Source organism: Hippocampus comes, unplaced genomic scaffold, assembly GCF_001891065.2.
Source record: "Hippocampus comes isolate QL1 unplaced genomic scaffold, H_comes_QL1_v1.1 scaffold36, whole genome shotgun sequence".
Taxonomy (NCBI): Eukaryota; Metazoa; Chordata; class Actinopteri; order Syngnathiformes; family Syngnathidae; genus Hippocampus; species Hippocampus comes.
Window position 1 is genome coordinate 5,591,897 of NW_017805695.1, and position 27,794 is coordinate 5,619,690.

At 41.4% G+C, this 27,794-nt stretch overlaps 2 protein-coding genes and 1 long non-coding RNA gene across 6 annotated transcripts in view; 1 reads left to right on the forward strand and 2 right to left on the reverse strand.

Moving 5' to 3' along the window:
• The window catches only part of cdh23 (cadherin-related 23), a 159,726-nt gene that overhangs the window by 9,242 nt on the left and 122,690 nt on the right, over positions 1–27,794 (reverse strand). For all 3 annotated transcript variants that reach the window (XM_019882022.1, XM_019882020.1, XM_019882021.1), the window contains 22 exons: positions 12,348–12,569; positions 12,111–12,230; positions 11,516–11,696; positions 11,289–11,422; positions 9,955–10,164; positions 9,596–9,703; positions 9,309–9,411; positions 8,768–8,893; positions 8,483–8,686; positions 7,944–8,402; positions 7,737–7,853; positions 7,431–7,655; positions 6,321–6,490; positions 6,069–6,206; positions 5,687–5,806; positions 4,434–4,611; positions 3,301–3,512; positions 2,399–2,593; positions 2,216–2,329; positions 1,966–2,095; positions 1,618–1,881; positions 1,368–1,529 (listed from right to left, as the gene is read on the reverse strand). In XM_019882022.1, coding sequence (XP_019737581.1) covers positions 1,368–1,529; positions 1,618–1,881; positions 1,966–2,095; positions 2,216–2,329; positions 2,399–2,593; positions 3,301–3,512; positions 4,434–4,611; positions 5,687–5,806; positions 6,069–6,206; positions 6,321–6,490; positions 7,431–7,655; positions 7,737–7,853; positions 7,944–8,402; positions 8,483–8,686; positions 8,768–8,893; positions 9,309–9,411; positions 9,596–9,703; positions 9,955–10,164; positions 11,289–11,422; positions 11,516–11,696; positions 12,111–12,230; positions 12,348–12,569 — 3,892 coding nt within the window. The remainder of the gene's footprint in view (positions 1–1,367; positions 1,530–1,617; positions 1,882–1,965; positions 2,096–2,215; positions 2,330–2,398; positions 2,594–3,300; positions 3,513–4,433; positions 4,612–5,686; positions 5,807–6,068; positions 6,207–6,320; positions 6,491–7,430; positions 7,656–7,736; positions 7,854–7,943; positions 8,403–8,482; positions 8,687–8,767; positions 8,894–9,308; positions 9,412–9,595; positions 9,704–9,954; positions 10,165–11,288; positions 11,423–11,515; positions 11,697–12,110; positions 12,231–12,347; positions 12,570–27,794) is intronic.
• On the forward strand, positions 15,429–27,232 carry vsir (V-set immunoregulatory receptor). 2 transcript variants are annotated; one of them, XM_019882025.1, is made up of 7 exons: positions 15,429–15,653; positions 22,410–22,823; positions 23,031–23,081; positions 23,168–23,278; positions 23,782–23,809; positions 24,196–24,365; positions 26,043–27,232. In XM_019882025.1, exons 1-7 carry the CDS (start codon positions 15,581–15,583, stop codon positions 26,078–26,080), a joined length of 885 nt encoding a protein of 294 aa, XP_019737584.1. In that variant the 5' UTR covers positions 15,429–15,580; the 3' UTR covers positions 26,081–27,232. The 2 variants fall into 2 exon arrangements, with proteins under 2 accessions (XP_019737584.1, XP_019737585.1); XM_019882026.1 differs by lacking the exons at positions 23,031–23,081; positions 23,168–23,278.
• Positions 24,992–25,275, reverse strand: LOC109523113 (uncharacterized). Its single transcript, XR_002169703.1, has 2 exons — positions 25,166–25,275; positions 24,992–25,097 (listed from the first exon to the last, which is right to left on the reverse strand). It is a non-coding gene; the product is annotated as an uncharacterized LOC109523113 (long non-coding RNA).

The window sequence follows — 27,794 nt, forward strand, 5'->3', positions numbered from 1 at the left end:
AAGATAGAAGACAGAAGACAGAAGACAGAAGACTGAAGACTGAAGACTGAAGACAAGACAGAAGACTGAAGATTGAACTTAGTACCTCAATTCAAAAACAAAATCTGACGTTGAAATGAGTGTTTGGATTTGTAAGACTGAATATGAAAAAAAACAGAATTTAATTTTCAGTGAGGATCAAATACAGTTTCAAAGAAAAAAGTCTCGTTTAAAATTGAGATTGTACAATTCAGATTCAGTTATTCAATATGATTCAGAGTAAAATATACAAGTACATCCATTTTCCATACACTTAACTTCAATTCATGTAATTCAAATTTAGTATAAACTATTCAAAAGTTATTCACGTTGAGTTTTTGGTGGCAAATATTCTGCCCCACAGCGTCACACCTAGTTTAGTTTTGGTTGTAAAGTGCCCTTGAGTGTCTTGAAAGACGCTTATAAATGAAATGTATTATTCTTATTATTATAAGAAATTTCAAGGGTTATTTTTACTGACCATTCATTGTTCATGACATGTAGAAATGTTTGTTTTCCGAACACACTATCCATTCTTGTTTTCTTACAGTTCTAACAGCCGCTGTGAGACCTAACACCTTAACGTCTTGGGCCTAAGACCAGGAAATTGATGTCACAATCACAAGATGGCTACATCTGGCTCCTGATCGGGATGGTGACAGGAAGGAAAGCATGAGAAGAAAAGAGTGCATGGAGAGCGCAACAATGATGGATAGAAAAATACCGTTCAAGAGGAAGCTGCATCCCAATTTGGACTTTGTGTTCACTGTTAAATAAAGAAAAGTGCATTTTTCCAGTGTATGTGGAGTTATATGTGAGGTTCGCAAATTATGACAAAAAACATATTTTTTTGAGACTTTTTTTTTTTTATTCGTCTAGCAGTCATTCCCACAACAGTGTCATTAGCTTTCAGATACCCATCAAAAATGGCAAAACGGAAGGTGGACACTGAGAACCGGGGGTTTCAAACAAGGTGAGAGTCGAAGAACATGTTCATCATGGACGTAGCTGGAAAACCTGTGTGTCTTCTGTGTGGAGCCGAATGCGGCCCGGATCATGGATGCCAGACCCGGGCCACTGCAGGACCGTCATTCATTGCGGTATGTGGGCCGAGTGTCGTGCCGTGTCCGCGCCAGAGCCGGGCCAGACCAATTTTGCTGACTGGGATGTTATTTTGCAAAGGAACATTTTTGGATATAGCAAATATTTTTGAGAGCACTTAAGATTACACTGAGCTAGCGTACATTAAGCTGCAGCCGACAAATCCATGTTGAGGTTACATCAATGTGTAAAAAGATTTGTCAAAGATACATAATTTTCCTGCCACGAAGTTAAACAAGGAAGCTCACCAATAATGAAAATGCTGCCAACATCCTCGCTGCCGTTGCTCTGAGAAGGGAAGTAACGGATGGTAACAATGTGATACTGCACCAAGCTGTTGTTGCCGACGTCATTATCGATTGCCACCACTTTAATGAGCTCTGATCCCACTTTGGCATTAGCAGCCACTCCTGCTCCCAAGAAAGAATAAGAACAAGTTTTGTGACCGGTTGACCAGAAACTGGATGCATAGATTTAGAAAAAAAAAAAAAAGATGACCTGCAGTGTACTCTGCCTTGGTAAATCGTGGTTTCTGGTCATTGATGTCTTCCAGTTCAATCCGCACCTCCAGCAGGCTGGGGTCTCGGGCGGGGTCCAAGGCTTTGACGCGCGAAACCCTTTGACCCCTGGAAGGACTCCAATTCTTGTTACTGGAGGCCTTGATAATGATGGAATAGACTGGGTTCTCCTCACGATCCAGTTCCCTGTACAACTTTAGCTCTCCGTCTAGACCCAAGCCAAAGTTTCCATCGCTGTTTCCCCCTTCGGGAGGACATGGAAAGAAAGGCTGTGTGATTTGTGCATCATTTAGCCTCAGGCAGAAGAGAAGGAGAGGGGCTGGATCACCTGCAATAAAGTAGTAAACAATAGCATTGGAGCCTTCATCAGCGTCCACAGCTCTGGTCACATTCCCCACCACAGTCCCAGGAGGGGAATGCTCAGGCACGGAGAGCTTCTGGTAAGGCAAGCTGCCACGCTGAGGTGCACAACACAAAAACACAAAGCAATGCTCAACTATGCGCACCACCACATTCAAAGGAGGTCCATTCCTTTAAGGGAAAACCGGCACTGCGGTAACTAAGGCCTCATCGCTCACCGGTGGTTTGAGAAAGACTGGCTCATTGTCGTCAATATCCAACAGCGCCACCTGCAGAGGTTGTGTGGTTTCATAAGGCACGGGTTGGCCCATGTCACGAGCCACAATGAAAAGCTGCATGAAGAAGCATTGGCGCACAGTTAGAAAGATTCACCTTAAGTGAAGAAGGACATTTTCACTCACGCTGTGGAGGGACTGTTTCTCTCTGTCCAGTTTGACTGTAGTTGTAATGACTCCAGAGGTGGCATCAATGTGGAAATTTTCCCAGTCTCTGCTGCCCGCTCCAGTCTGCAGGAAGCCATAGCGCACCTCTCCGTTGACGCCCTCGTCTGAGTCAGTTGCATAGACCTCGTACACCGGCAGGCCCGGAGGCTGCTCCTACATGGATACAAAAGAGCAATCTTGAATGTACAAAAACGTCTCTAAAACAACAAAGGTGTCAAAACATGAATATTCAAAAGTCTTATTATTTACGTAATGCTATAATTAGGTCATTTTATCCATGCATAATCAGTGAGCTGTAACCTGATCCTTTTCCCACTGGAAACAAGTCATAAACACTGACAAACATTAGCGCTGTTCAAATGCATTGCATGAGTAAATGTGATGAAAGAGCTACATTTATTTATATCCATAAACTGTACTTGGAAGCATTTGTAATAATTTGCAGTAATGTTGTATTTGATATTGTCGGTCATTGGTGCAGGCAAAACCAGTGTCTCTGTAATTTGCTGCATAATTAGAATTGTTATTTGTCACATGATTCATTGTGGAGCAAGGCAATATCTATTATGCATTAGCAATACATTCAGAAAGGTTAAAAGCTATTTGGGTTTTTCCAGTTCCCTTGCACGAACGCACATTTGAATTCCCCTCACAACTTGGTATCAAAACAGGAAGTAAAGATAGATGCGCTGGTTGTGATGACAATTTGGCCATGAAATCACCTGTTGAGAGCTTTTGTGCATCAAAGTAAAACAGAATGCAAGCGACCAACTGTTAGAAAATAACTTGCTATGAGAGGGCCAATTCAAGAAGCCCCCCCCCCCCCCCTCCAAATAATGTCATAGTTAGCATGACCCTACCTCTGAGATATGGATAATGGTTCCATTTGCTGGTCTTACAAATACAGGCCGGTTGTCATTGACGTCTATGACTGCAATGATGAGGTCTGCGGTTGCCCACAAGGGGGGGCGCCCCTGGTCTGTGGCCACCACGGTTAGGTTGAAGCTCTCAGACGACTGAAGCAGACGGCGAGAACGCACAAGTCCTGTGTTTGGATCCAGAGAGAAAGCGTCTGGAAAGAGAGAAACAGTTTGGGGATAAATGATGAATTATAAGTGAATTATTACAGTCTTTTCCATCTCATTTCCGTTTCCTCCATCTCGTTACATGCCCCCAAAATAATGGGTACATACCTGTACCTCTTGGGCACTGGAAAAGATACAAACACACTTGATGTCAAATAACAGTGTATGAGTGCTGTCAGTCAAATTGTTTGGATATGAGATTCTACATGAAAAAAGCCATAACACTACATAACGTGACTGTGGATTGTACGTTGGAGGGAAGGAAATGATTCCCACTCCACTGTCATTTCTGCAATTTCATTGTGTGTTTATGAATGTTCATGTTTGAATTGGATCTGTATTTTGGGGGCGATGCCACTGATGGTATCGTGGTTCACTTGGCGGATTTTCGTGCAGGCGATGTGGGCTCAAATCTCACTAAGTGACAGCGTGAATGAACAGTAAATGTGAATGGTTGGCGGTTAATGTCTCTACATGTGTAAGTGTGCCCTGTGATTGATTGGCAACCTGTCCAGGATGCAGTGTGCCTAAAAAAAAAAAAAAAAAAAAAAAAAATGGATGAATGGATGGAATCTGTGTTTTATCGACCTCGCCCCATGTAGATCTGGTTTCAAATTAGAGAGGGTCGGGGAATTTAATCCTAGTGAGGATGGAAATATATTCAGATTGGGAGTAGTAGTTGGAGGTCAGTCAATTGTGCTGTTCAGGACAATCAATACCCAAAACTCCTCAGGATGCCCTTCCAGTGAGCTGGCCCATCATTCAGACATCTCATGTTTTGGTGTGATCCGTGCATCTTAAATTCAACAGCGTGAATATGAGGGAGCAAATTTTCTCTTGGTGATTCCAGCAGTCAAACAAAAGATAAAGGAAAATAACCAAATTGAATTCTGACAGTGAATTCAAACCTGAATGGGCCCCGAGCAGGCTGTAGAGTACTGCCCCATTCTCGCCTTCATCCAGGTCAGAAGCCTTCACTGTGATCACTGACGTTCCACTGGGCTCGTTTTCAAACACGCTGGTGGTGAATACTCGCTCAGAGAAACGCGGCCGATAATCGTTGACGTCCAGAATTGTGACGAGGACCTAATGATCAGCAACAAGCAGAGTGATTGATTCCCTTACAGAGCATTCTTGACACACCTTGGTATAGTTATAGTCGCTAAGATAATGCCTCCGCCAATTAATTTAATGTTTTTGTCGACTAACCATTTAAATCAGGTGTGTCAAATTCATTTCTGGTGCGGGCCATATTTTAATTACCGTTTAACTTGGAGGGCCGTTATGACTGAAACCACATAAAGAAGCCAAGAATAACTTGATTCAACTGTTGTTTAAGTTAATATAATGAGAGGTTTGGTAACAAGAAAATGCTTAGAATATATCTCTTATTTATTGCATATAATTTAATTTTAGAAGGGATCATGGAAGTTGACATGATTGAGGTGCTTTCGCTGGCCACATAAAATGATGTGGTGGGCCAGATCTGGCCCCCGGGCCTTTATTTTGACACCTGTGATTTAAATGATGTCCCATTTGTAAGAAAAATGGCATTTGTAGGATGAGCAACTGAATATGAGTTGTGCCCATGTAGAAATGTACCTGTTTCTACTTGACTTCAACTTCGATTCTGCAACTTGTGTCAAGGCTATATTACCACAATCTAGGACCGAACCCCATCCTCCAAGTAGACTGCTCACCTCCACAGGGTGGTGTTTTCAGACTACCTCTACAATTTGAGGGTAAAAAGAAAAGAATGGCCTGCCAACAATCGTGACTGAGTTCAACTAAACACTGGGGTGATGAGCTTAAGCGTGCTTTTTTCACTAATACGACCAACACAATCATACTGACTGCCTTAGGGGAGAGCAGTGCCATCTCACGTCAGCGTGTGACCAACATATGGAAAAGCTTCCATGCTGCGTGTGGTTCTTTCACACAAGGCACCAGACTGTTTTTAAATTTTTTTTAAGAGAATAAATTGTAAACCAATTCCATCATTTTACTGATGAGACATTTAAAGAACACCTCATAATAACAACCAATAGTAATCACAGAAGTTTGAGGCATCATTTAGAAGAGGTAAAAACAAGCTTTCCAACAGTATTGACATTGAGCTCTATTGTTTTACTGTTTATTCTATTAATATTGTAGTATATACCTGGACAGAGTTCTCTCGCCTGTTATTAGAGCTGCCACCAGGGTTGTCTCGAGCAACAGCAGTTAGTGTGTAGTGGTCTTTTGTCTCTCGATCCAAGGGAGAGAGGATGTAGATTTCTCCCTACAGCATATGTGGAAGGATGGCAGAGGAAAAAATGGGAGTGCTTTCCGTTGATACTTTTTGTGTATATATGGCAGATAATATACAGGCAGTATTTTCTAATAATATATATTCATTCGAAATGCATTGCACTTTCTAGAAAATACAAAACTCAAACTCAGCTTAGACGACTCAGCCTGTCGAAGAGTTCAGCAAGCGTCAGGAACATATCTAATAATGCCGTGGAAGTGGTAGTCGATTGAAATTAACACGTTGGACTCACAGTTGTTGGTTTGATGCCAAACTTGCCCTCCCCGTCGACTAAGCTGTACTCAATAACAGCAAAGAGACCTGAATCGGCATCTGTTGCACTGACACGAACGATGGTTGTGCCGAGATTCACATTTTCAAAAACAGGCTCCTATCGACAAAGATAATTAGACTTCAGAAATGAAACATCACTAGCATTGCATCGGTTCGCATACTGTAATCGTTTTATATCTTGTGTTTTAACGAAGCCATTCATATTCATTACCTGATATGAGGGTTGTAGGAAAACTGGGTTGTTGTCATTGACATCCACAATGCGTAGATAAACAGGCAACTCGGCAATCCGGGGAGGACTTCCGTGGTCCCTTGCCCGAATCGTGAAATTAAGCCATTGCACCTGTTCAAAATCCACCGTCTGGTTGGCCACAATCTTACCTGAGATGTTTGTGAAAAACTGGCAATTACTATCAACATAAGGCGGGGTGTTGCTATAAAATGTTGCTACCTTTCCGGTGATTAATTCAGGGATTGGCAACTGTCACAGTCAGAGTGATCCTCAACTAACTTTTGAAACTAAAAATGTTAATTGCAGCTGAGCAGTTTTAAGTTGTAAAACAGCGTTGACCACCAAATAGTGCCGACCGCAAGACTGTACTTCTGCATCAGTCGGAGTGCGTCCTTGCCAGAAGCCAGGGTCAAATCAGGTCAAGAAAATGGTGCCTTTAACGTTCACCGATATTAAACACAAACGTATCTGCCTAGTTTGTTTAGAGATGCTATCAGCCACGAAAGATTTCCCCCAGTCGCTACTACAACACTGATCTAAAAAGTAAACAAACGGCATTTCTTTGGGGCCAAACTTTACTGCACTGTGTTCACACAGGTGAGTGAGCTGGCCAGCCTTTTAATTTGGGGATTTTTAATGACAAGCAGGACAAGTTCTTGTGCTTCATGACGGTTTGGTGTTCAGCAGTTTTGTGCTTTTGAATGGGAATTTAATACAAGACACTCCCTGTCATTTGTGTCATACATTCGGTTATGACGTGGGACCCCTCAGCAGTGCTGATAAAAAAATCGTGGCCCTCTCCATCGTTTAAGCTGCCGATCCCTGGTCCAACAGAACAATACTAACTGAGATAAACAGTTATTGTACAATCATAGCCGACATGCACAATATTTATGTCACGACTTACAAGCATTATAATCATCATTCAGAGATCCATCAATGAAAATGTTCTCAAATATCTATGGTGAATACAGTATTTGTCTAAAGAACATTATTGCATCCCAAAATAACTATTTTATACCAGAAGAGTGGGCAATGATGTTCACTATCGGAGTGTAAAAGCCTGTTTGAGTGTGGTAGTCGTCATACCAGTGGAGGGATCCTCGAGTCTGACGTAGCCTCCTCGTGGTAAGTGGAGCAGCTGATAGATGACCTGCCCATTGGGGCCTTTATCCGGATCCACAGCTGACACAGAGAGCAGTGTTGTGCCTGGTTGTGCTCCCTCTAAAATCTTCTCTGTGAAATTGGTCACTCCGAAGGGACGGAAACGAGGAGCGTTGTCATTTACATCCAAAATGTTGATGGTTAGTCTTGCTATGATGGAAATGAACATGAAATGAATAACTTCACAGATATTGTGTTTGGACTACAATCTTGGCTACAAACTGATTTTACCGTTTGGGACACTGCCAGACTTGTCAATAACCTCGCTGGCGTTGTCATGGACAGAGACGATAATCTCGAAAGTAGCTACCTGTTCTCTGTTGAGTGGGTTGCGTACAAACACCGCACCTGCAATTTCATCAAAACATTTAATTTCTTACAAAAATTGCATTCATGTATTCGACCGAATCACACAGCAATGATATTAAACAGACTGACCAGTGTGCAAATCAATGCCAAAGGATTCCTGCAGGCCATCTACCGGGTTGTTCCCATCATCCTTTGCTTCCACTGAGATGATATAATATTCCAGTCGGGGATGCAGGTCGGGGTCCTCAGCTGTCAAAGTGGCGACCACCACCCCAGGGGGCGTGGACTCATTGACATTAATCATGGTTAGGGGCTCTATAAAACGCGGCCGCGAATCATTGACATCGTCGAGGATGACCACTAGATTGGCCGTGCCAGACATTGGTGGCGTGCCACGGTCGGTTGCCATGACAACCAGGCGGTAGGACCCACGCTCCTCCCTGTCCAGGGTGCTGTTGCCGACCAGAACGGCTCCGGAGAGAGCGTCGACCACAAAGCGATCCTGAGCACCGCTTACCAAGCGGTATGTGAGCCAGCCGTTCGAGCCCGAGTCAGCATCGATAGCGGAGAGCTGGGTCACCACCACACCTGGAGGAGACATGGAGAGCTTAAACAATGTCATTCGTCCCTGTCCCATTTATTGATACGCTACCCGATATGCAACGCACCGGTGGGGCTATTCTCGGGGAGTCGTACACTGAAACTGGGAGGGCTGAAAACAGGTGGGTTGTCATTCTGATCCAGGATTGTCACTGTGAGAGGGACACTGCTGTTTAATCCCCCAATGTCCTCCCCAACTAGTACCAACTCTATCCGAGGCTCCTGAAACGCCTCGCGGTCCAACTTGGCTCCCGGCTGCACACGAATAACTCCTGGAAGAAGACACCAAGACACACCGTAAAAACATTTTGCAGCTTCTCCCTATCATCTGGACTGTATTTGCTCATACTTACCACTGTTAGCATCCACATTGAAAAGATCCACCCTAGGTCCCAACAGACGATACTTCACAACAGCATTGGGTCCAATATCTTTATCTACAGCCAAAACGGGCCCATTCAGCACTGTTACAGTACTGTCTGAGGGATGAACAGATAGCAAGGCTTGAACTTTTTTTCCAGGGAGTTTGCCGTTTACCATTCAACAATGTAACCATTTTGATTTGAAAGAGGTCTTGAAGAAAGTTTCAGTACAGTTAGTAGAGTTAATACAATCATGGTCGAGAATTAAATGTTGATTCGGGATTTCTAAGGCACCAATTAATCTAATGTGATCTACTTATTAGTTCACAGTCTACTAAAATACATTCTGCAGTTCTTAAAGTGAATGTAAAGTTCAGGCTTGGCGTTTTAGTTAAGTTTGTGTGAAGTTGTGAAAAAGAGACAAGTCTAAAAACAGGAAGTGGTGCAGACGCGATAAACACAACTTTCTCAACATGAAGCGCTCAGTAAAACAGACAAAGCACACACTTGCACGCATGCACACAGGTGCTACCTGCTGCAGAGTTCTCTGTGATCTCTGCCCTGTAACTGTTTCTGGTAAACACAGGTCTGTTGTCGTTCTCATCCAGTATGGTTATAACCAGGAGGTCGGAATCCTGGTGGTGTGCGACAGAAGAAGAAGAAGAAAAAAAAGAAGAAATGCAGGAATCATGAAAGAAATCAGGCAATTGTAGCACTGTGAATGGAGAGATTCAATAGTAAATGTTTGATGAGTGTTGCAACTCGGTGCAAACATGCATCGTCCTGATATACAGTACATGCATAACAACGTGTGATTACCCTGCGAGCGATGCGAGGGTTCTCCGGGTTATCTTTGACAGTGATGGTGAGTCTGTACTCAGCCACTCGCTCTCTGTCTAGTGGCCTGTTCACCTGCACCACACCTGACTGGAAGACATGCAAAGCATGAGATTTTCTCTTGCGGAAATGTGAAAGCTCAGCGTCACAATGGCCATACAAATGTTAAGTTTCACTTCCCCCATCATTTTTCAAAGCATACACAAATAATAGTCACTGCATAATCAACACTATTTGTTCAAAGTTGGTGAAGGGAATCACATAGACTGTGTCTTAAGTCTTGATAAGGGATCTAATCGGCAAAATCTCAAATTACTAGCGTTTGTATATGATTTGCTCACTGTGTCATTGACGTAGAAGGCGCCATCTCGGTTGCCAGCGGTGATGTTATAGGAGAGCAATGCATTGCGCCCACTGTCCGCATCTCGAGCTCGGACTCGTGCCACTGATGTATGTACAGAGGCGCCCTCGCTCACACTGGTGTTGTAAGGCAGGTTTAGGAGGACGGGGTCGTTGTCGTTGATGTCTCGGACGTGGACCCCCACGACAACCTGAGGAAAACACAAGGCTCTGAATATGAAGGTAGTAAAATACAAATGAGGCTGTCAGGTGCTGGTGTTAGCAAATTTCACAAGAGAATGTCATCACTTGTCAAAGTTAAGGGTAAGGATTTAGTGGTTGACTTCTTTTTACGGGTAACTTACAAGCAAGCAGTGGTGGGAAATAAAGTGCAAATAATTTCTTTTTTCAGGATCTGTATTTGAATATTTATTTTTCTGATGACTCGACTTTTATCCCTTCTACATTTGAAAATAGGTATCTGTAAGTTCTACTGCTTCCTTTTTCAAAAGAGCCTGGCTACATTTTTCACAGTCCGCAGATGATGACACAACAAAACACACACACACCCACACACATCCCACCCCCAGCCCTAACCACACATACGTAGAGCAGTGACTGTTACTTAGGTCATAACTTTAGCAAAGCTACGGGGAACATGTTTTGACAGTATGAAAGTTACACCAATGCAAGCAAAGTTCTGAAACAACCACATGGAACTGGATATTTTTTTCTTCTCAGTACAAGCACAATTAAGCATTAAGCCTTAGTCATTTGTCATTAAAGTCAAATTAGGCATGAATGTTAGCAGTGGTTAACTTTTTTATACAAAAAAATAAGAAGTCTTGGGAATTGCAAAATTTGAACATGTCCATTAGTTGCACATGATTAAAATCTGGTAAACGAATGCAATTTTTTTTCTTCATAAATTTCCTTTCTCCTTGAAAATTACGACATTTTGGCAGATTTCAATCATGTGCAACCAATGCACATGTTCAAATTAAGTAAATTCAAAGGACTTCTTTTTTTTGTCACTGTACTTGACACAATATGACATTTAAAAATGTGCCTTAAAAAATTACCATTTTTTGTCACTGTACTTGACACATATATGACATATGACATTTAAAAATGTGCCTTAAAAAATTACCAATAGAATGAATCCAGGTTATATGATCGTGACGGTTTGATGCTCGAGCTGATCAGTTGTACTTCTGTTATCGTCTAAGTGAATAACTATTCTAATTAGAAAAGAATCAGCCTCTGATTTCCGTGAGAAAAAAACAAAAACACTGTGGTGGGAATGTGATGGTATGTTTGCGTCATATGCACCCACCGAGCTGTTGCGCGACGGTGTGCCCAGGTCTCTGGCTGTGACAGTGATGTTGTAAAAGGCAATGGTCTCTCTGTCCAACTCAACATCCTTCCTCACTCGAAGTTCCCCCTCCACAGGAGAAATCATGAATTCGTCTTGTAAAGCAAGACAGAAATTTGCTCAGTCATGCTGATCAATTACTGAGCAACATTACAGTTCGGAAACAAAGACGGCACATCAACACCAACTTTGATGATCTCCACCAGTGATGCTGTACTCCACTTTGCCATTCAGCCCTGAGTCTGCATCAGTGGCTCTGAGTGTCCAGACCCGAGGACCTGGCTGGCCCTCAGTCACCACAAAGGGGCCTTCGTAGACACTGGGGAAAGTGGGTGTTACATCATTCACGTCTAGGACGTTTACCAGCACCTACGGTAAAAAGGAGAATTTAACATGATCGCATTTCCTTATGATGAGAAATTAAGATGACATACGGTACTTCTTTAACTCTCACCAGTATGATACAATACACGAGTATACAGTACATACGATAAAACAATACATTACAGGTGCATAATACAATTTAGCCTTTACAATGGCAATACTTTTCCGTTTTCATTGTCTAATGACACAACCAATACAGAGTGTCGAAATCTTTGGAAAGGCAGAATTTTAACAGTACTCTTGTGATCTTGTGTTTCGCAAGTGTGACGATACTGTATTGTCCTAACTGAGTTCATATTAGATGAAATTTGAAAAGAGGGTGTGAAGAGTTGAAGTTCTTGTACGTTTCTCAGTACGTGTTCTTAAACAGAGAGGAAAAAGGATGAAGAGTATCATTACTGTTGTGCTAGATGTCAAACGATGAGCAGGATTTGGACTTTGATCTGTCGCTGTGACCACCAGAGCATAGTGTCCATTACTGATCTCAAAGTCAAGCTCCTTCACAGCTGTAATCCTCCCCTAAACACACATAATCAGTCCATGAAACTTTTTTGAAGTCACAAATTGACACTGCAATTACACTGGCCTATTAACTCTGGTTAAAATTTGACCAGTGTTATCATTATATAAGCTCACCGTGATGCTGTTGATATGAAAAGTTTGGGCCAGGTTGCCTTGAGTAATGGCATATCGCAAAGTGCCATTCAGATCTTCATCTGGGTCAACGGCTGTCACTGTAGCGATGGTGGCGCCCACTGTGTCAGGGCCCTCGCTCAGCACGGTGACATACTCCTCCTCGGGAAATTCAGGGGCGTTGTCATTTTCATCCACAATGTGAACATGGATGGTGGTGGAGGTCTGCGTGAGACAAAAAAAAAAAGCATAGCTGTCACAGATATAACACATTGTGCTGAGTTATGATGATGAATCCTATGCAAATTAATATGTGATTGGCCAATATGACCTAAATAATATTGATGGATAAATTGCAATTTCTGATATCAGAAGGCAAATATGAAACACAAACTTGAAACATTCTATTTCCAATAAAACACCCAGAAGAAAATGTGCTTTTGTGTCCTTTTCAGTCTTAATTTATTGTTTTTGATGTATTGTATTTTTTTTTTTTACCCTTGTTTTTTAATTATCTTTTCTATGACCAAGGGGGAAGAAAGCAAGTGAGAATTTCATTGCATGTTTTTCAAACATTTGTCTTATTCTGCACATCAAAATCAACTTTTGGAATGTTGAATTTTTGAATCTTATGTTGGAACAAATGAATGTAAACAACATTCTTCGACACCAACAGCGTAGATTGAAAGGAGGAGGAGAACATTCCACTAAGACTCTGGTATGCCAACGAAAGTCATTAGGATCCTTATATGGAACCAAGATTAAAATCAACATTTACCATGAGAAAGACCTTTTCCTGGGCTTAGTACGTATTGTGCAAAGTGCTGAATAAATATGCTTCTAATTGAGTCACTGGTGATGTTGAAAATATTCCAATAAATGAGGAAACATAATTATTAGACTTTACTTAACACAAAGGGAGGCTTTTGAATGATGTGAATGATGACAACCATTTAGCGGCACATTCAATAACATTTGAACCTGACTTGCTGTCGACAGTGTGACACATTAGAACTTTCCAATTCCGTCTGAGGGCAGCAACCAAGAAATCACATTCGGTGAATTAAGTGGATGTTCAAAGTAAGTAGTGTTAAAATAGCCATGGAGTCATAAAAGAATGTAAAACTAATGTCCATCCAGCCAGCCATCTTCGAGATTGCTTGTTCTCATGAGAGTCATGAGTGAGCTGGACCAAATCCCTGATGATTTTGGGCAAGAAGCAGGGTTCTATTTTCGTGAAGAGCTAGTCTAGCGCAAAACGCAGTGTAACTGTGCACATGGGTGAGAGTTTTCTTTCTTTTCATATTTTGCCAGACTTAGCACTGGCAGAATTGGCTGTAAGGGAGCATTTGCGCCTTTGTCTGCCATTGTGGGATGGAAATGGTCTTATTTCTTTCCTTTTAAATGTTTTCTCTTAATGTCTTTAAATGGCGTCAACCTACATTCTAGTAATTTTTGCCAGCTGCTTTTGTTTTCTCTGCCTTGCCTTTGAATGTGGTTAACTGCTGTGTTTTTAAAAGCCTGTAGGTGTGTATTTGCTTGTGTGAAGCACATTGTGTTGTCTCGTGTGTGAAATACACTATATAAATAAAACTACTTTGCCTTGCCTTTTCCTGGTCAATCCTAGTGGCATCCCCTTATTTGCAGAGAAATCAGGTGACAAACGTGCCGCCCTGATCATGATTATAATTCGTTCAATGAGCTGATTTCTCCAATGATTCAGATGGATCATCCCACACTGGTGTGATATTTATGAATGCACTCCCATGACGTCCACCACACACATTTGCGGAGCGCTGAATTTGTCTGCCTGCACCTTGATCAAATACATAAAAATCACACGAGACCTCCTGCACTATGAGTTGGATCTGTTTTTTTTTTTTGATTGTTTTGTGAGTGTAAATTCTAATCTACTTTTTATAACCCAATTGGCTAACGAGCCAGGGGCGAGCCAGAAACACCCAGTGAGGCATAGCAAGTCTACCAAAGTCACAAACACCCTGAACCAGACCATTGCTGTGGCAGAAAAATGATGATGTGGCAAGTGCAGACCTTCCGTTGTCTGATGAGTTGGGGGCGAAGCAACTCGGTGCGCTGGACAGGCGCAACACAGCCCCAAATACGCTACACTAGACTTGCACTGGCACAAAAATTAAGTTACACCCATTTTTATTCCAATGATACAGATACAAATTGTTGTTTTTGTCACTGATTATGTTTTTTTTTTCCATTGATTTTGGAGCCGTCCATTCGTTAATAAATAATGGAAAGACCTTTAAAATTTTACTTCTATTTTTATGGAACCACACATTTCCTTTTGCTTTGAACATATATTTATTGGCCTTCCTGAGTTGAATATGTGACCCCCAAGCCCCCCAAAAAGTTTTATTGCTATTTTTTTAATGAGCGTTTCTTTCCCCAAAACATTTTTTTTTAGTCTTGAGCATTAAACTGAAGCGCCTGCGCATAATCTGTCAACTACTACGTCAGTGTCCTGTTGCTTTAAGTGTTGCTGCCATAAAGAATTGTGGTGAATATCATTTTGGTCAGAAGCAACAGATGCAAATACCTTTCCAAAACATTAGTAGGATTGGAATAGTCCTATGCTCCAATAATTTTTGGGTCATGTTACTCGGATAGGATACGAAAGGAAATTTCCTCGACAAAAATGACAATTTTAAGAGGCCCCTGGACTTGTTGCCAGCCAGCACATCAGACAAACAGCCATTCACACACATTCACAGCAATTTGAGTTTTGAACCAATGATCTCTCGACTATGAGGCAGATGTGATAATCACTTCCAGATCCTCCTAATAAAAAAATGAAACAAATCTTTTGGTACTCAAAATTCCGGTTGTATTAGAAGCTCAAGCCAACACCTCAGTAAGTGACAATTGCATTTTATCCCAAAGCTACAATGAGAGAGAGTTATCCTTTTGACATGTTTTAAAACATTAAAATATAAATTATAAAAAATATTTTGGTAACATAGTGTTGGAGTTTCGCTTGTTCAAGCAAGTGGGTGGAGTGGGCGGTGCCAATGTAAACGCTATAAACGTCACGTGACATGAGAGTGGCACAAACTTTCCAACCTCAGAAGCAACACACGCAAGAGTTGGAGCGCAGATGATCAGTCTTCTAATTGTAATTCCAGTGAAGCTGTAGTTCTGCTCTAGTAGAATCCTCGTCAAAATAGTTTGAGAGTACGGGCTTTATAAGGTCCACACATGCGAGCATGGAGTCCGGATTACTTGGGAGTAAAACGATTTTGTTTTGGTGCTGTTGCCTTGTGATGTCCACAAGTGGAGGTGAGTTGATTGTATGACTGAGCGGGCGTGTGTCAGCTTGTTGCCTATTGTCACAGCGAACTTTTACGACAAAAAACATCGACATGGACTTTGACATCATGTTTAACGACATTAACGCTTTTCTGTGCGTTTTTTTTTTAATCAAGCATAATGTGATCTGGGGGATGTAGCGCGAGGGAGAGACCATACTAATAAACTTAACTTGGTGAGATGCGTGACATGTTTTCCCGTAATACTGTGTGTTTTGTCACGCAATTTATGCAGGTTGCGCCAATTTATTATTTATTCAAGTTGAGCTTGTTTTCATTTTTTATACCTTGTATTTCCTAATGATTTACTGTTCAGATATAACAATTCTCCCCATTAAAGATTCCGAGTCGAGGTGACAGAGAGAAAATAAGTAACAGAGAACACAACGATTACAAGCTTTACAAATCCTCAACTAAAGTAGACAACATATTGCAATTATTTAAAAGACACTTTTGGAATGTTTCTCATTCTATTTGCACGAGATGTAGTGTTGGGAACGTCGCGTCGACAGATGTGTAGTGTTAAAGCATCTTTGTGAAAGAAATCTAGTCTTAAACTGCACAGTACATAGTAGTAACCTCCTTGCTAAACAAAACGATTTGCTATTATGTTGGCCTAATACTTCACTTAAATGTGTGTCTTTGTCAAGGACTTTGCCATTGCAAGTTTAAGCAGCTGACTGTTTTATAAAGAGGGGACAGCTGTTGGCTTCAGGCGCATGGTGATAACACCTTACTAACCACTTTGCACCTTAAGCATGATCCCATTGACATCAACTTTAGCATATTATTTGAATAACGTGATTTAGATATAAGAAAATGGTTGTTATGTATGTTGAAATTATCGAGGCGAATTTAGAAAGTGTCTCAAGGGTGTCCTCCTCCTCCTCCTCCTCCTGCTCACAGCCTTCCTACGTCTTATTTGTCTGGAGGTTTTCCTTCCTTTGAGCCCAAACAGCTGTTAGTACCACTGTCAGTAATTGCGTTCTCCACAAACCATAGACGGAAAGAAAAATATAATCAGTGTCTCCAAGTCGAGAAAAAAAACACTTTGCTCCCTGTGCAGCACAGTGACAGTCAAAAATGGCAGATGAGCACTAGACAGGACGTGACCATGTCTGCTCCCCCCCTCCGTCCTTGCTAGCACCGCTCATGTAATCCATCGATCCTCTGTACTGAATAAGTCAATATTAGGGGGCAGTGATTGAAAATGGTTTCCTGGGTCAGTCTCATCAACAGGATGTGGCCTCGGGGAGTTTTTCTACTCTGGAAGACAGGATGTGAGTAGTGAGAAGACGCCCTTTGTTGTAATTTTTTAGGGTATCTTACTTGTTAAGGCTATGGGAGTGAATACCATCCAACAGGCCTCTGCTCTGCTGCAAAGTCTCTCCGTGGTTATTTTCCTTAGTATCAAGGATACATCATTGACCACCAATGACAAAACCTTGACTGCTTCACTACCAACAACAATGTAATGTACAAAATAACCCGCACATCAAACAGAAGAAATTTAACTCTTCTGAGTAGTGTTTAAATTAAATGTGCAACAGTTAATTGATTAATCGACAATCGATCAGCAAATTAATAAAAAATGAATTATTTAGAGACATTGATTAACTCAAAGTTGCCCTGATCCTTGGAATTTCACTTTGCATCAGTAACCGATTTCTGTATCACTCCATCAAATCAGACAGATTAGCTTTTCATCGAAGCACTTGCCACCGTGTGGTGAACTAATGGAAGGAAATTCAGTACAGTACTCTATTTTGATAACAAACAAATTCCTGACATTTTACACATATATATATACACATAGAAAGAGAGAGAGAGAGATGTGTGTCTGTGTGTTCTTTATTAATGGTGGGATGGAAGCTAAAACATGTTTTTATCAGATTCATTCATAGAAAAAAGAAATATTGATGAATAAAATAATTCTTAATTGCAGCTCTATTTTAACTTCAAACTGCTTGTGTGGGAAACAGCCTCGGCATGTTTCAAAATGGTAGCTGCAGGTAAAACATTGTAAAATGCTTACAAAGTGGTGGTTATAAAAAGAGGAAGTGTGAAATCTAGGCTTTTGTGTAGTTATAAATCCGCCAAGCCAAGTTAATTGGACCTTGAATACGAGACACTATTGGCTGAAATACCACCTACATTTTCAGCATTCTGAGCAGTAAAAAAAAAAAAAAAGACTTTCTTTGCTTTATCTTTGTTTTTGCTTCTCCCAGTGGCTTCAGCAGAAACTGTGTGTTGAAGGGATATTCTGGGTTCCTGCTGCTGGCTTCATTAACTCTTAATAGTCTGTAATGCATTTGCATTTGTAGGAGGTGTGAAAGGGGGTGTGCGCCTGGGGAGGCACTTGAGCAAACAGGTCGTGAATTGTCATGAGTCAAATGATACCTGATCTACCAGTTGGTCACTTGTGTTGGAGCAGGACCTCTTTTGTAGAAACTGAAATGAGCACATCAGTGTGCTAAGTAATTTTGGAGGGCTTCGTAGAAATAAACAAGAGTACGGGAAGGAGGCTTTGTTGTCAAAAAGAAAGCTGTCAGATGCACTGTGTTTTAGAACAGGTGGCATTGAGACATATGACAAAAGGACGACTATTTCTGCACCTTGAGGGACTCTTCAGTGTCCTGAGACCAGAGGAAACTAAGATTGGAACAAAAAGCGTTCCAAAAAAAAAAAAAAAGCCCTAACCTATCCCTAACCCCTGTTTGATTGATACTCGGGAAAACACCACCCACCACAGACCACACCTATAATATGACATTCGACACTATAATGTGTTGTGGTCAAATTCAGTTGAACATATGATGGTCGTGATGGCGATTCTAAAGTTTTGCCTTACAATCATCTCAAAGTTTATAACAGTTACAGTATGTACATTTAACGTGATTTACAACAGAGAGCATGGAAGAGATGTCAAAAAGGAGCCAGAGAGGAAGGCAGGGTGGGTGTGAAACCAGAGTGGACGAGGGCTTCCCCTCCTATTGTCCCTCCACAGTGGCAGGAACAGCCATGGGGGCAAGATTCACGATAATCAGCCCTCCGTGGTCTTCCTATTGCCTCCAGCGCACAATGGATGGTGCAGAGTTCACCGTCGTCCTCCACAACCCCATTTAAACATACCACATGCAAATATGCTCAGCTTATCAAAACTATGCTATGCAGTGGAGCAGAGTTGAAACCAATGAAAGAGCCCACTGTCTTTCTCAATACAAAGAAACGAGTCAAAACAAAACCTTGTACGCTTCTTCATTTTTGTTCTAGCTCACCCAAAAATCATTTTGCAATTAGATAGCAGGGTGAAAATGTCAGGTTTTGAATACGCTGGGATTGCTCTAAATGGATTTTTCTTTTTCCAGACCAGTGTTTACAACAAGTGATGTTGTGCTCATACATGACAGCAGATAGAAAACACCTGGGTTTGCGTGCAACCAGTTTAACATGTCCGCCTAAAAAAAAAAAAAACAAGCAGCTTATACCTATGAATATTCGTTGTTAGTAGCAAGAAGACGGGTGGGAGGGGTGAGGAGGAGAAGGGGGTCTTATTTGTGTGGCAGGACAATTCAGGAAGGATGTCCACTCCTCAAATACTGACACACCCGTGTCGAAAATACCCATAGCATCCCTGCAATAATATACACCGAGTATGCATACTTAATGCTTTATTTGCACATAATTCTAATGGCACACACTCATACACTGCCTTACTGTAGCCATGTTTAATTCAGCCCATTCACAGATTTACTTGAAACAGATAGAAATGGATAGATAGAAAACGGAAGGTGTATATCCCCAGCTAACAAGCTCTCATTTTATAGTGGCCACAATATTGCTCAAAGAAATGTCCCCCGACCTCCAGATAAAACCACAGAAAACATTGCAAGTTTTATTCAGAATACAATAATATGCAATCAGCAAACTGATTTCTAACTGGAAAGACCTTTTTTCAGTTAGAAATCGCAAACACCAAAAACCAAAATTCAATTTCACGCACGCAGTAATTTAAAAAAAATGTGGGAGGCTCTGGATAGGTTTGTAGTGTTTTGACCAATTGAGTCACTATGGCAACAGAATTGAACCAGTCACCACTAACGTAACAATTGGGCAAATTTACAGAATGCCTCCCCGCAATGACTTTCTCTGCCCTTGATTGAGCAGCTGGATCCGTCGGAGAAGACCTGACTTTTTCAAGTGAAAAAAAACAGACACCATTACCTTCACACCAAAACTAAGCAGAGCGGCAGTATTAGTAGCACAGATTGGCATTGGCTTCAGAAGCGGCACTTGATTGTTTGGTGACATCTCCAGAGTCCAACCTGTCTCTCGCAAAATGTCAGCTGAGGTAGGCTTCAACTCAGCCTAATGACAACAAGTGGGAAAGAAAATGGATCGATGTCTCCTTGAAGATATCTTTTGCCGTGGCCCTGAAGTGTGACTGATTTAGCACACGCATTAAACATTAGTTTAATCTATATGAAGACTCCTGTGCTGCACCGAAGAACAGGATGTGGTTAAAACTCTATAGTACAAAGAACCTCATGTGTGCTTTTGGTTTCCGAGAATCTACCGGACTTGCAGACGCACAACAACAATCTCAGTCTGCTTTTTGACGACAGTGACTGTTTACCACACTGCCGTCATCAGCTGTGGTTGTAGGAGAGACCAGAATTCAATCCCGCCCAAGCTTTATTTCAGTCAAAAATAGCCCAGTGTTTAGAAAATGATAATACACATAAGCCACACATGGCACCGGCTTGAAAACAGATGAAGTGGAGTCAAATCACTTCTCGTGAAATGCACCCTCAACTAGAACCACATATGACACACGCACATTCCACGCTGAACACAACTGTCAGGAAAGAAATGCTTGCTTTGGATGACAGAACTCAGCTTTCTCTCGTCAACACCGCCAGAGGCCAAACACTAGCACTTCCAGATGCAAAAGGCAAGTTTTGTAAAAAACCACACATGCCACAAGGCAAAGAGCAACTCATTCTCGTGCACTCCCTCAATACCAGACTCATGCCTTGGGTGTGAGGACAAACTAAACGATAGCAGTCAGCGTCGGCTCGAGCTATGCCTTTAAACCACAGCCTGTGCATAGATGACTTTTAGGCCAAACCCAAACATAGTGTTTCCGGGAGTGTTGGAGTCATGCGTGTCATTCAGTAATTACATGCAGTCATTCGTCAAGTGAATAATCTTCTTTTTATTCGTTTACAACCTTGCCGGTCGTTATAATTTTGGACGAATTACACCACCTTTGTCACCTTAAGTGGTAATATGCTCCTCCTTCAGTTGGCATTAAATTTAGTTGCTTCCTTGGTCACCATTGGACGTTTATCTGCCACGCATGTACAGTGAGTGAACCTTGCCATCTGCGGAAATACGAAGCGAGCTCTGCCTTGAAGAGCGAAAAATCCACGAGTAATTTGCGCACCCACATGCCCCAAAAAGGTTTGTAGTTGCTTATACATGCCACAAAATGGCCGAAAAGCATTACTTCTATCGGAATAAAACTCTTCAACGAATTTCAACATACTTCTTTGACACCAACAAGTTACCCCCTCACAAACATTTGTAAACAAACATTTAAAAATGCCGAACCACTAATCTTCCGGCGTTCACTGTACTTTTTAATACTGACTTCTTTGGCAAAGGCCAAATGGGAAAGACGCAAACTTCGCATAGACATCCGATTGCAACCTGCATCCACAAGTATACAAGCTAATGTCTTCATGTGCAACAAATTGAGCAGAATCTGACACCCATGCATTGGACCATACAGTTATAAGTGGCAGTGCAATGCAACTGCAGAGTAAAACGGTGCAAAAATCTATTGCCTTTCGAGATGGAAGGATGCCAACTTCTTAACTGACGTTTGGATCAAGACTGAGACTGTAGAATGCAAAGAAAGCCCAGTACGATTCCCAGCCGATCGGACCGTATGCATGCAAAGGAAATTTGATTTCCAATCAAATGACCGAGGTGTTTTTTGTTTTTGTAATGGGGTCACCCGAACAAAATTCAAAAGGCGTGCTTTCGTCAGAGTAAAGCCATATTTTGTTTATTATTTATTATTATTATTTATCTGTTTAATTCATTTAGAGTACTGTGTATGAAATTGTTTTTTTTTTTTGTTGACCTGGCAATTTGAATCTCCCAGATGCTACGTATATTCATTTAAAGTGATCCAAACACAAATTTACAGAAGAGGAAGCTGTATGCTGCTCAGGCCAAATACTCACAAAAACCAGGAAGTTTGTAATGCACTGAAATAGGCCAGTCTGTTGTTGTACTTGGTATGAACTGTCATGCCCAAGGGACTGGTCTTTGGTATTGTGTTTGCACAGTAAATGTTTCTGTTTTGACTTATAATACCAACCAGTCCTTTGTTGCTTTCTTTAATGTTACAAGTTTTGCTGTATTTCATGTTATGTGTCAATCCACGAAAAGTCTCTTTTACTGGCATAAAAAATAGCAGTTCTCATCTTGCCTCCTCATTAGGGAATTGTGCTCCGAGTTGAGGCTCTCAGGCATGCGATAATGTCCACAGGATACAAACCCCACCTTTGAGATTTGAATTGTTAATTTAATTCTAGGAGGAACCGTAAATGGAATTTAAGCCCTTTTTTACACTGAAATAAGCAGCAGCTGAAATGACTCATGCGCGTGGTGCATAATGTATTCATGTATTTCATGTTTTTCTTCTTTGTAGTGACCGGGAATACATCCCATTCCCCTTCCTCACTGAGCATTTCTACCGCTCACCTTTTCTGGACCTGTCCGGAAGGGGCAACTTTTGCACCCGACTGTGCTCAGACAGGCCTTCCTTTGGCTCCCTCTGACGTCCTAAAACACGCCTGGCTTTTCACGCCGCACAGCAACAAACACTGCACGGGACGGTTAGGCCCACGACTCATGACCTACGGTCATCCGCATGGAAACCACAGCTTGCCACCAGGGTTCAAATTTGGATATTCGAAAAACAACCTCTGGATGGTTCTGCAGAATGTGACCATCGCCGACCAGGGGCGGTATTGCTGTATGGTCCTGGACTTTCAGCAAGACCATAAACATGCCAGCCTTGTGCAGAGTTCCCACAGTCATGTTATACTCCACGTGACACCACGTAAGTAAGACATGAGTGCGATCATGATGTTAATTAGTCAAAGGTGTCAGTATAGCACAGTACCCTCACTGTCCAATGCAGAACCTGAAGTTTAGGATGAAGATTTTTGATTTTATCCGTTTTGTCAGTAAACAGCAACAGAGTACAAACTACAGCAAATGATCCTTGAAATATTATGGATCTAAAAATCCTATACATCCTTTACAGGAACAAATGGATCCCAACAATGTTCCATCTTAGATACTGCACTACCTGGAGGTTTGTCATCACCTCAACATAACTTGTGAATTATTCTGTTTATCTAGCATTTACTGGAACTGACACCGTTTCTGCTCCATCTTCAGGGGCTGTACCAGTGGCTGTGGCCATAGCAGCCTGCATTTTGGCTCTGCTTTCGCTGCCCGTTATTCTGCTCCTTGTCTACAGGCAGAGACAGAACAGCCATTCGAACAGACGTATGTATTGCAGATACAGTATGCCACGCTAACGGGACATTTCGTGAGGTACACGTGCACAATATAATAGCACTCAGTGGAAGTACAGCAAAACAAATAATAAATAACAAATAACAATAAATAACAAATAACAAGAATAAAGAAATTCTTGACAAATGTAATGTTTAGTTTTGAATGAAACTGTGAGTGAGGTTAAATTAGCAAGATACGTTATTGTGGTCAGAGTTTGCAGCGGTCTACAACAGCATTGCAGCTTTAAAATCTCACTATCAAAAAAATAGGAAAGCAGGTCCACTTTCAGCCTAAATGAGGCTGAGTGAAGCACAAACGGTTCCACTTCAAACGTCAATTGCCCTCAATATTTTCCTCCTGCTTTGTCTGAAAACCCATTTCCTGTTTGAGAGTTGAATCAACTGTACACAGAGGGAAACTTGTTCGCACACTACATGTGCGGTTCGGCTTTGTTTCACTTCATACACAATAACCTATTTCCTCTGTCCCAGGTGCACAAGAGCTGGTGAGGATGGACAGGTATGTTTTCCCACAGTCTGCTTGGCAGCTGTTATGACAGGACGTGTTTCGGAACACATCTGGTCTTTTAAATGTCTTCCACATGGATTGTTTTTATATACCCGAATCACTGCCAAATTTAGTTCATCTGTAGATCCTTTTGGACAGCATTTATGCAGCATAGAGTTTATTATTAACAATACTACTGATCAGAAAAACACATTTTGGGAAGAATTGCTTAACGGCTACACTCGTCATGCGCTTTGTTGTTTGATATGACTGGTTACTCCAGGACTGTGTTTTAGACTTACCAAAGTCATTTAATGATTAGTAAAGAACACCAGTTATATGTAAGAAACATAAAAAAAGCTTCATACTCCCAAACTTCTTTCTTGTTTTGTCTTCAGTGAAGCTCAGGGCCATGAGAACCCAGTGTTTCGTCGAGAATCACCCCGAGTGAAGACCGTTGCTCAAATTATGACAAGGCAGTCCTCGGGGACTGGCCGCCGTCTGTTATCTGACCCAGGAACCCCCATGACTCCTTCTGCACATGGGGATGTTTTCTTCCCAATAGAAGGTAAGACACTGGCATTTCTATTTAGAGTATACACAGTTATATCCTGGCCAAACAACAGCCCAAAACTCAGGCTGCAAGACCAACAAAAAAATAAATACATAAAATAAAACTTGTCTTCAATGCTGTTGTTTTGGAGGCGTTGGAGGGTTCCTATGTTGAAGACAAAAATGGGTCCGCTTGACAGAGTAACTGCCATTGAGCAAAGAAGTTAATTTGACTGCTGTGGGCTGCGGCACTGATGCACGGCGCTGCCTTCTGACATCGCTCATCAGTATTAAGACATCAGTACAATGGAACTTTGGTGACTGTACTTTCAGTGGCACAGTCAAATGATCGTATTTCTCGTGAACCTTTACCGCTCTTGGAGGCTAACTCCTATTTCAGAAGTACAAAGGAAAGACTTGAAATATGTGTTTCAAAATTAGAATGATAACAGACTCTGACGCAATAGAAGTGTAACCATGGTGTGAGAGTGTTGAAACATCCCACATTTGCTGGAAATGTTGGCGGATGCTTGTGTAAAATTGCGTGTTCTCATTCGAATGAGATGGCTTGCGACAGATGGGACAAAGAAGTTCAGTCATTCTCCCCCCACATAGCTGAAAACTACGCTCTTTGCGTTTTTAAAAAACTTTATTTTCCAACTCAGCAGTCATATCTTTTATTTCCTCTTTCATCTATTGATATTATCGTACAGATTCACTCACTCTACTATCCGAGGGAAAAACACACCTACTCGCACGCACGCACGCACGCACGCACGCACGCACGCACACACACACACACACACACACACACACACACACACACACACACACCACAAACAGTCATATTAACAAAAGTAAAATACTTTTGTCAATTTGGATTTTCCCTGCCAGCAGTCATATTCTTCAGCATATTCTTCTATGACGCAAATCACACAACCCAATTTCGTGTCACAGTTTTTGTTTAGTGTGATTAAAAGCCACACTTCAGCTTTCTTCCTCATCTTTTTTGGCCTACTGAGAGGAACCTACCAAGAAGCTGGTTCCTTATACGGTGAAATGTTGCAACTCAGACTTTAAAACTTTTCAAGGTGTTTTGAAGGGCTTCTAGATTATGATTAGTAAGATATTGAGCAGTTGTGCGTCAAACCCACCAAAATATTACCATTCTTTTTTTGTTTGTCCTACCAACAATGTTATTCCCATTTTAGCACAGAGATATGACACATGCATTTGTTATACCTGTGATGGGATTTTAACAGTGTCAAGTTAGAAATATGCTTGAATTTGAATATCTATTCAAATTGGGAGTCTCAAACTATCACCCATGCACTGCAAAAATCAGAATGAGGGAAAAACAACAACAACAAAACGCAATTTGATGCCATGTGATCGAGAAGTAATCTAGAATGCTTGGCTCTGGCTCATTGTGATTGCAGCAGTTGTAATGTCAGTTACAGTTTGTAAAGCGTGTATTTAAACAAACAAAAAATAAATGTGTAATCGGCTGACAAATTCAAATTGGCTAAAAGTGATTACGAGTCCAGGCCATTGGGAATTCTGTTCAGTCCATGTTTATTTCAAACTACGCTTAAATTGAATTTTGCTAAATCCAGAGAAAGCCTGTGAGGATTACCTGTGTAATGTCTCTGTTCTCTGCTCTTATTGGCCTGCTTTTTTTTCTCTATTACAGACACCATCCCTGAGTCTCCAGACATCCTCCTGCTTTAAAGAGGGATGAGACTCCCTCCTCGCTATAACTGCTGACCTGGAAACAGCTTTGCGACTTTTTTGTTTTCTCCTCTGTGCCTCCAGAGCAACGTTTCCCTCGGTCTTTCTCACAATTACCTCTGCTGGGAATCTCATCTGTGCACTGTGTTTGGTCTGTAGGAGGTAACGGATTGACTGCATTTTGATCTCAAACACTCCTTCCTGCACCTGCAAAAGCTGGAGGCTAGAAAGAAGTAAGCTGTGATTGGGAACTCTTTTGCTGTGGCAGGGTCGAGGGTACGTATGTGGGCGTATCCCATCCAAACACTGACGACTGCTGGGGATGGGTTCCACTGTTGGAGACGGTGGAGTATTGAAGGCTTTGTGCAAGGTTTCTATGCCAGGAGGATATCAGGTGACACAAAATGTATTGTTTGGTCTTATTTGGGTTGATTTTTTTTTTTCAGTTTACTAGCCAGGCTCTCATTTAAAAGTTTAGTCCATCCATGACATGAATGGTTTTCAGCAGCGAACCTATCTCAGCTAATTTTGGAAAGGGACAGGCTACATCTTAGGCTGGTTGGAATGAAGCATTGGTGGAAACTGATACGACACCAGATGCACGAACGTTAGTTGTTATCACAGCTACACCAGCGTGCATGTCCAGACGTCACAAGCTTTTTTTTGTGTGTGTGTATGTATTCTCAAATTGAATGCTTGAAAATAGTCTTCCATGCAGATCATGTTGAAAGATTACACTCAAGAAACCATATCTCTTAACTGAGGTAGTAAACCTGCCGTATTTCTCGAAATGAGTACAGTAATAACAAAACTTGCATTGGCCAAGGGAAGTACAGTTCTTGTTTCCTTTGCTCCCGATCAGGTGAGCTGACCTGTAGATGTGAAAGTGAAAAAAAAAACCCCCACAATGTACTGACGCTCTGCACCCCCGCTCAGTGGTCTCAGTTGCTTTTTACTGTGCTACATCAGTTCACTTTCAGCTCTGCTCCAAATCCACATTCCTTCTTAGTCTCAATAGTCAACAATTTGCCATGGGATAGATCCACATTCACATTTCAGCACATCCTTATCCTGCAATGGTCTGAGTACAATGAAAAATCATGTAAAGTTTGATAACTAGCCCAGTTGCCTTATTAAAAAAAAAAAAGAAAAAAAAAACAATATAACACATTTAATCACTGCTGTCTTTGTACAGTTTATCTGTGGTGGTGGATTTGATTTATTTTCTTTTTTTTGTGTTGGAATTTCCGCATTGAGTTGTTTGAAAATAACGTGAATATCGGAGTTAAGTGTGGTTGAATGACAGCAGATAGAAAATGTAGCTTTGTGACTGTGAGAAAGAGTTGCTTTCTCACTTGGAGTGTACAGCAAGTGCTCAATGGATATTTTCCTGCAAGTTCTGCGAACAGGGTATTCTGTAAATACTGTACGGTATTGTATGTGTGTTTTATTGTCTTGGAGATTTATGTGACCACAAAGATTTTATGCAAATTTGCCTCTGTGTGAATGAAAACATATTGTTCTGTATATTGTCCTTAAATCATACCGATTGAAGCTTTAATAATAAAAAAATAAATAAAAATGGACCTGTTCCACCATACCCTTCTGTTGTTTTAATTTACTTGCACTAAGAAAACTCCTATTGTTATGCTTAAGTTTGGAGCACCAACACTTACCGTTTGGTTAAAAGTCATCCACTACATATATGGTAACA

Excerpts from the sequence above, each read along its gene's own strand:
- vsir (XM_019882025.1), top strand. The coding sequence starts at position 15,581 with ATGGAGTCCGGATTACTTGGGAGTAAAACGATTTTGTTTTGGTGCTGT. Across the intron at positions 23,279-23,781 it reads GAACAGCCATTCGAACAGAC|GTGCACAAGAGCTGGTGAGG; the intron begins GTATGTATTGCA and ends CCTCTGTCCCAG. Across the intron at positions 23,810-24,195 it reads GAGCTGGTGAGGATGGACAG|TGAAGCTCAGGGCCATGAGA; the intron begins GTATGTTTTCCC and ends TTTTGTCTTCAG.